At 47.6% G+C, this 7,790-nt stretch overlaps 1 protein-coding gene across 1 annotated transcript; it reads right to left on the bottom strand.

The window, feature by feature from the left end:
• Nucleotides 1-5,184: 5,184 nt before the first annotated feature.
• On the bottom strand, nucleotides 5,185-7,719 carry SNRPD3 (small nuclear ribonucleoprotein D3 polypeptide). Its single transcript, XM_069871008.1, has 4 exons — nucleotides 7,676-7,719; nucleotides 7,069-7,218; nucleotides 6,217-6,409; nucleotides 5,185-5,349 (listed from the first exon to the last, which is right to left on the bottom strand). The coding sequence occupies exons 2-4, from the start codon at nucleotides 7,192-7,194 to the stop codon at nucleotides 5,288-5,290; spliced, it is 381 nt and encodes a 126-aa protein (XP_069727109.1). The 5' UTR covers nucleotides 7,195-7,218; nucleotides 7,676-7,719; the 3' UTR covers nucleotides 5,185-5,287.
• Nucleotides 7,720-7,790: the final 71 nt, after the last annotated feature.

Raw genomic sequence — 7,790 nt, 5'->3', positions numbered from 1 at the left:
GCAGGATGCAGATGGCCCTGAACGTCTAGAGCTTCATCCACTTTCTCCATGTCAGATTTGGCTCATTAACTGGAAAAAGTTTTGTAATGAAAAGACAAAATGTTTTTCAGGAGACCAAGTCTCCTGAAAGAAGGTTTATAAATAAGCCTGACCCTTTAATCACCCTCTGTGGGTTGCACCTGGCCAGAGTGATTTGCAAGGCATTCTCACTATAGTATCTAAGAGCATTTGATCGCTGATTTATCTCCCCCATATGCTTGTAAGGAAGAAGAACAACTACCTTGTCAAGCACCTTACTTGAAAAACTCCAGGATGGAGGCAGAGACCGGCACCTTTTCTCACTTCTCGCATCTTTCCCTGAAGTGCTCCATAAAGACATTTTGCAGTTTTACCTGCAGTGAGTAAGCACGTTTACCAGAAAGCACAGGAATCCACAGCAGGGTCGCACCTGCAGTGTTATAAACTTACAGGTAACATTCTCTTGTTCTCCAGAAGGAAACATCAGTCTTTGTCCTTTAAGGATGAAATTAAGGGAGGAATTTAGAAAGGAGGATGAAAATAAGTCAAGGAAGCAAAGCAGCCTGTGTAGCCCAAGTATCCACTCCAATAAAAGCCACCACAATGGGGCTTACTGTTCAAGACTGGACTGACACAGGAGGCAGCACTCAGAGACCACCACTTCTGGGATGACCCAGCAGTCAGAGCAGCTGCAGGGCCCCTGGGCCTCTATCCCTGTGCTCCAGAGACGCTGTTAGGCCAGTCACTTCAGGACAGGTATTGATCAGTACTTAGGTATACGACGCATTGGTTTCAGCAGGAGTTGTGGGCACAAACTGGACTTCAGATCCTGGTCTGAACCTCTCCATGGCTTGGTCTCCACTTCCCTTGTGAAATGTGAGGTCTTTATACCCTGTGACAGTTTTGTAAATAAAAACACCGGAAGGCAAAGGCACTTTACAGCAGGGGGCCACGACCAAGCTTAAGGGACAGTTCCAGACAACACACCATCTCCCTGCTAGCCCAGGCATTCGCTTCCCTCGCCATCACTGGCCCAGTGCTGTTGGTATTCCTGCCGGGTGCTCCGTCCCGCTCCCTGTTGGCATTTTAGGCACTGTGGGACAAAGGGAGGAGTTTTGCCGCACAAGCAGTGGTTTGCTCTGGAGCAGATGTACCAGCAGCTCTCTGCTGAGCTGGAAATAGGGCCAATCCCCAACCACACAACAGATTTTAAGTCCCCAGGCAAGGGAAAATGAAGAGCAAATTAAATGTTCACTGCAAGCAGTTCACTAAACAAAAGAACAATAATAGTGTTTTTCTGCCATTCTTCCCATTTCTCTCAGCAGAACTACGCATCTTCTGGATGCAGTCTGTTCCCTTGCCAGGGCTTCAGCGCTCTCCCCTGAATTAATGATGCTGGAACATCTCCACTGTTCATAGACTCCGATAGTCTCCGCTGAGCAGCAGAAGGCTGCACAATACTTGCTTATGCAATGACTGGTCCTGTGCCAGGAACAATAGCCCGTCCGCTAGGAGCAACCAATTCACACACAAAACCAGAAGACTTTTCTCATTGTATGTCTGAATTAGAGGGAGTAAAAGCACCCCAAACTTACTGGCCATACTGCAAAGTAATGCCAGCCTCCACGCTGAGTTCAAGAATCCTGCTCCCTAGCCTTTGAGCAGCCGTTAGCATGAGCAGGGGAGGGTGGCACTTCCCTATTCATTACCTCCAATGCGCTCTTGACACTAACGAGAACTCTTATTACAGGACCAGGGAACAACAGGATACCCGAAGCAATTAAAATACAACTTGATCTGGGAAAGTACTTGCAAACAAGCAGTGGTTTGACTACTCCAGCCACCAGCACGCTGTAATCACACAGTAGCTCTTCTATTTACAGGGGATGAAGAGGGGGAGAACAGTATCTCTTACTTGCAGAGTACTCTGCAGCACCCTGCCACATCAGCATTTGTTTCAGGCTGTTTTGGACCACGCTTTACATGTGGTGTATCCTTGTTTCCTCTCAAAGAACCACTGAAGGCAGGAAGGTCCCATACAATAGTATTATCAAACATGAGAAGAAGATCATGTCTTATTGTCTGAAATCTCTTCAGCCGCAATAAGTGGCAAGCCCAGATCTAAAGTTTTGCCTCTGTCAGGATGGAAACACCAAAGAACCCTGGGAGAACCCTTCCTCCATTTTGACCCGTGGCTGAGAAATAAGCAACCAAATCACTGCCAGTTTCTTGCAGACCTCAGAATTCCACCCTTTGCTACCTTATCAAATCATAACTCCATTTGGACATCAGCCATGCATCCTTGCTCATGTTTTACTGGCAAGAGGAAACAGGACATCTCCACCGTAAATGAAAGCTCCCTGTGGAGCTTAGGTAGCAAATACAGACCAGCACCAGAAACAGAGGTCTCCCACTCTGCTCTGCCCTTCTAGAAGAGGTTTTCTGGAGAGCATGGGAGATCTAGGGGCCACATCTCTTTACCTCTGCCTTTTACTGGCAGAGATTAACAGGCTGCTGCTTCTCCTACAAGTCTGAGAGTTGGTATTAACCAAGCTCTGTTGCCCTGGAGAACGAAGCTTTCACAGCACGGAACGTAACAGCACTCAGAGAAGACATACCATGCTTGCCGCTTATCTCACATGCACAGAATCCCTTCCCTCTCAGCCATAACACAATACCTCGCAGACTGATACTTAGCAAAGAACCCTTGAAAATGAACTAAAGGAAAGCACAGCTTTAGGATCGGATATAAGCCAGATATCTGGAGAGCAGAACTGCATGTGTGGGATGAAGGTACCTGGTCAGCAAGGAGGAGTCCCACAGTTCTGTGAAAAGCAATTTTTTCAAGGGATACCTTCTCCAACCATGTAACTCTCCTCTGCTGTTACCAGGATGTCCCCTCTGGTTTTGTACTAGAGCACAGCCTCAGGCTGGACTGAGAGACTGGCTGGGTTTCTACCTGCACTTTTCCACACGTCAGTTTGCCCAGCTGTGGTGTAGCTTCCCTGTCCCACACGAGCACTTGAAAGGCTCTGATGCACAAGGGCAGATGAAACACATCACTTAAGCTGCTGAACGAGAGGAATCGGCTCAACCCACCCAAGTGCACGTGCACCATTAGCCGAGTATGAGGGAAACACCCAGCATCGAGCGACAACCCAGGTGCTACAGCGGCAGCACTCCGGGAATACTGAGGGAAGGAAATACACTGAGCATTTCCACGCTGGAGTTTGTGATAGCACTGAGTTTATGGATTCTATAGCAGAAGTGACTTTTCTTGCCTTTTTTCCTTCCAGACTGTTCTGGTTTCTCGCGTTTCATTCTCTTACGGGTGGAGCCATCTAGTGGGCGAGAACCTGATTCCCCCGCTGTAAGGACAACGCCTTCCATCCCGCACAGCATCGTGTAACTCGCTGCCACACCAGTTACTTTAGTCAGATCTTAATTGACTAAATCGCTAAGTGGTATGTTTGTCCTGAGTGGGGCTTAAATTCCTACCACTGTGAAACTCCAGGATTTTTACTTCCTTTTCACGTTAATAGTTCTATTTGGAGGATTTACAGAAAAAAAAGCAGCAGAGGTTTGAGGGCTGGGAAGCATCAATTAGTTCCAGATAATAAAAGGTTTCCATTAGGTATTTGCTTCGGGAAGAGAAGGTAGCTCCAGTTGCTGAAAAGGCTACAAAATCTTGCAGCAGATGCTCGCCTCAAGATACACAGGAAGAATCGCATATCGTGCCAGTCCCGTTCTGCTGGCTGATGGCAGTGTAACCCCACAGTACAAAAATTCCAAGTCGATTAGCAACAACTACAAAACTGATGTGTTGGCAACAGAAAAGGTAACAGACTGCAAATAAAAGACATCAATTTCAAACAGATGAAATGCTGCCTACTAGGGAAGCGGACGTTCATCTGCCAACCACACAGCAATCAGCCAGGCCAGCAGCTGCCACAGGACTACCTCCTCTTACCCACCAGCTTGTCAATAAGAGGTTCCAGGTGTCTTTGAGGAATGCATTACTGCTACGTGGACATGGTTTGAAGCAAGGCTTTGTGAAAACGGTCTTGGTTTTGGACAAGTTCTGCAGTCCAGGCATAAGACAACACTACAAAGTTCTAATTAAGGTCAAACACACCTTAAATACATTTTAAGGAAGTTTCTAATACAAATACTTAGGATTATTACTACCCATAAGAACATGCAGCAGGTTTTTCCTAGTGATGCAAGACCAAATACAGCTTTATTTACACACAATTCAACAAACGGATACACCAGTTCAACTTTGATGTCTGCACACAAGGGAGACTCCCCAGCATCAGAGCAGAAAAGACAAGATGTTCCTACAGGTACAGACTGATAACTGACTGTATGCAGGGGTGTGATGAAAGAACGGTTACATTTAAACCCTTTAAATCAGTCACACTTTTAGCAAAATCAAGTCACAGCTTCATTTGGCTTAGGTGGATCTGCGGACCTTTGACAGGACTGTGTGTAGGCGTCGTGACCAATAGCTAAAGCTGGTCTAAGCTTTGTTCAGAAGATCAGCATTTGTACTTAGATTCTATTGTATTAATACTTTGTGGATAACCATTTACAGGACTTTCACTAGGCACGTGCCCTACTTCTCAAATTCACAAAACATTTCAGATTCGTCCTTGAAAATGCCTGTTTTGCTCTGCCTGCTTCTCCCAGCCAGAGGGGGGCAAAAAGCCAAACTACTGAGAGAGTTAAGAGTTTTTTCACTGCAAATATAGACTCAGACTACCAAAGGCGTGTGCTCCTAATGAAAAATCCTTCCTTTGTCCAAGGAGAAACATAAGAAATGCAAGAATACGAGTGCGATGTACAGCTCTGAAGAGGGACCTCTATCTACTGTAGATCCACAGGAAACAGAACATAGTGCTTTGCCCCTGCGTTCCACAAATGCAGCTGCTGATATGACTTTAAAACACACCATTTAAAAATTCTTCATCAACAACACTTTCTAATTCTTTACAGAATGAATGAGAACAGAACTAAAGAAGGAAACATGAAGTTTTAAAAGTCAACCACACAAATACAAAGTAGTCGATTCCAGACACCAAGTCCACTACTTTCCAGACAAAACCATTTTAAGTTTGCAATCAACCTACTGAGTATTTGCCCTGCCATACAAGAGCAGACAAGTTTTTGTCAGAAACATTTATTAAACAAAACCAATACCAATACCAATGCACGTGTAGCCAAGTTAACACCCCCTAGTAAAAAAGCATGCCGCTCAAGACCAAGATTATCTCCGCTTCTGGAAGATGTTGCCCCGGCCCATACCACGGCCTCTTCCTCTCGCAGCCACTGAAGAAAAAAAACATCAGGGATGATGTGAATTGAACAAAACCGCATATTTATCTCAACAACTGACAACCAAAACACAGTAACACTTGGTCTCTTGCTTGGAAGCAAGGCCATCCTATGAAGTCCAGGAAGAGATGAAACAGTAGGAAGTTTTCTGTGAGAAGAACCAGAACTGATGGTTATGCAGTCCCATCACTCAGACAGATGCAGCGGCACATTCATACTTTGTGTTCCTTCCCATCCAACACTTTTGTAGCCCAAGAGTGAAACCCGCCCCTGCCTCCCACGGCTTTTCTGCAGAACTCTGTTTGTTTCAGCAAATGTTTAATGTTTAATTCAGCAAACTATGGCCCCAGGTAACCTGACTGCACTGCTACAGTTAACCAAGGACTCTGCGGCCCACAACTATTCCTCAGCCTTGTCATAATGAGGCTGTTTCCCCGAGAAAGGCGTGAGCTACAGAATGGCGCACAAGTTACAGCTTCCCAGGAGTTTCAGTATCATCTTAATATCTAAATTTGTTTCACTAGAAAAGCTTCACAAGAACACCTGGATCCTTCCCTAAATATTCCAGACGGCTGGCAACTGCAATCACTGGAACATGGAAGACGAAGTTTGGTACAAAGCCTATTTAACAAGACTACTCATTATATGTAAATTATTCTAACACCAACATTACATTCAGGTAAGTGGGCAGTTTTGAGTCTTGACTCCCACTGTTAAGATAAAATATATGGAAAACCAATGTAACTTTTCCAGTTCTTAAGCTTATGTTTCCTCAGTGATAGAGATCAAAGTTTTCCAGTTCTCCTACAGCAAAACAGGGCAGGAGGAGAGTAAACATGACCAAAACCAAACTGTACGCACCTTGAGCTTTAAGAATAGCTGCTTTTCCTCGCCCGGCTCCAGACCCCTGGTTTTTATTCTTCATGCTCTTCAGCATAGGAGCATTCTTCAACATGTCCGGTAAAATGAGAAACCGTATCTTGCTTCCTCGGATGTACACTTGTTCAAGCTGCGCCACTCGTCCATCTCTGTATGTCACTGTGATGTTGGACATCTGGAAAGCAGACATCAGTCAGTGCTTACAGAGCCCCCAAACGTGGTTCTGTATTCTCATTTCTTTCACCTGTAGAACACACAGCCTGGACTCAAGCCCCGAGACTGAAGACTTGCTACACATACTGCTTCCTCAACTGGAGCTGTGACACCAGGGACCCAGGACAGCCCACGCACACTCCTAAGCCTGCTGCTGTCCAACAGGCCCAGGGCTTTTGCTTTCTCCACAGTTTGCACGTTAGTTTTATTACCTCTGTCAGTTTTGTTTTCTCATATTGAATCGGCTTTAACACAGCTATTCTAGTCCTAACTATTAAAGGAGCGTTTTGATTTGAACAACTTGCCTAAAGTCAATCCGAGTTAAACCACCTCGGTGTGCCTAAAGCAGAGTGCACTAAAAAAAGGTAACGCTTCTTAAATCAAAGTTTGTTTACACCCAATCCTGCTCTAAAACCAGAAAGAATAAACTCTGGCCTTCCCAAAGTGCTCAGCAATCCTGAATCCACGTCAGTGTGATCAGGGCACACAGCAACACAGCTTGCTTTATTCCAAGACTAAGAGATGTTTCTTTTAATCACACTGCCAATAAGCGAGCTATCGGCCTCTCTAGGGCCAGATCTTGCAGCTTTCCCTTCCCTCCCCATTCTGCAGCGGGCGCACCTGACAATTCATGTTGTCCTCAGCTTCGATAAGCTTCCCCCGGTAAACCTCTCCCGTGTTGGTCTCACACGTCACGATGTGGCCCTCGGCCTCGTGCAGGACTTTGATGGGCACGCCGATCGACATGTCTGCAGGGCTGCGGCTCCGCTCCTGGGGCGAGAGAGGAACAAAGGGGGTCGTTACCCAGGGAGCTGCAGACGGGGTTTCACCCTCGCAGCCCACGACCCGCCCCGGCGCCCGGCGCCCAGCGCCCGTTTTCTCTCTGGCCCAACCACAGCGCGTGCCGTGACGATGCGTTAACGCAGCTCCCCTAGATCCCCCGGGGAAGGAAAGACTGGAAAGATCAAGAACAGAAAGGCATTTCTAGGTCTCTTCTGCCCTAGGAAATTCAGTTGTAACGTCACCTAACGGAGCGCTCACAGGGGAGCAGGCCCGGGGGGGAGAGGGGGGAGAGGGGAGAGAGGGGGGAGAGGTGGGGAGAAGGGAGAGAAGGGGGGAGAAGGAAAGGGCAGGGCACAATGCGGGGGCCGTGGCGCCCCGGGGTGGGGGGATCCCGGGTCGGGGCGATGGGGAGGACAGGGCGCAGCCGCCCCGGCCCCGCGCTCACCGCCGATGGCGCCCGCTTCCCGCCCTGCTCCGCGCAGCCGGAAGCGGAACTCGCGGGGGGCGGGGGGAGCGCGCGCTCCCCGCCCCTTCCGGCGGCGCCCGGGTCCTCCGCGCCG

This window comes from Phaenicophaeus curvirostris, chromosome 17 (genome assembly GCF_032191515.1).
Source record: "Phaenicophaeus curvirostris isolate KB17595 chromosome 17, BPBGC_Pcur_1.0, whole genome shotgun sequence".
Taxonomy (NCBI): Eukaryota; Metazoa; Chordata; class Aves; order Cuculiformes; family Cuculidae; genus Phaenicophaeus; species Phaenicophaeus curvirostris.
The sequence above is the reverse complement of the archived record's forward strand: the minus strand, read 5'-3'. Positions and strand labels throughout refer to the sequence as shown.

Coding starts and splice junctions, on each gene's coding strand:
- SNRPD3 (XM_069871008.1), bottom strand. CDS start 7,194: ATGTCGATCGGCGTGCCCATCAAAGTCCTGCACGAGGCCGAGGGCCAC. Junction 6,410..7,068: donor AGGACAACATGAATTGTCAG/GTGCGCCCGCTG, acceptor TCTGCTTTCCAG/ATGTCCAACATCACAGTGAC. Junction 5,350..6,216: donor AGCTATTCTTAAAGCTCAAG/GTGCGTACAGTT, acceptor TTTTTTCTTCAG/TGGCTGCGAGAGGAAGAGGC.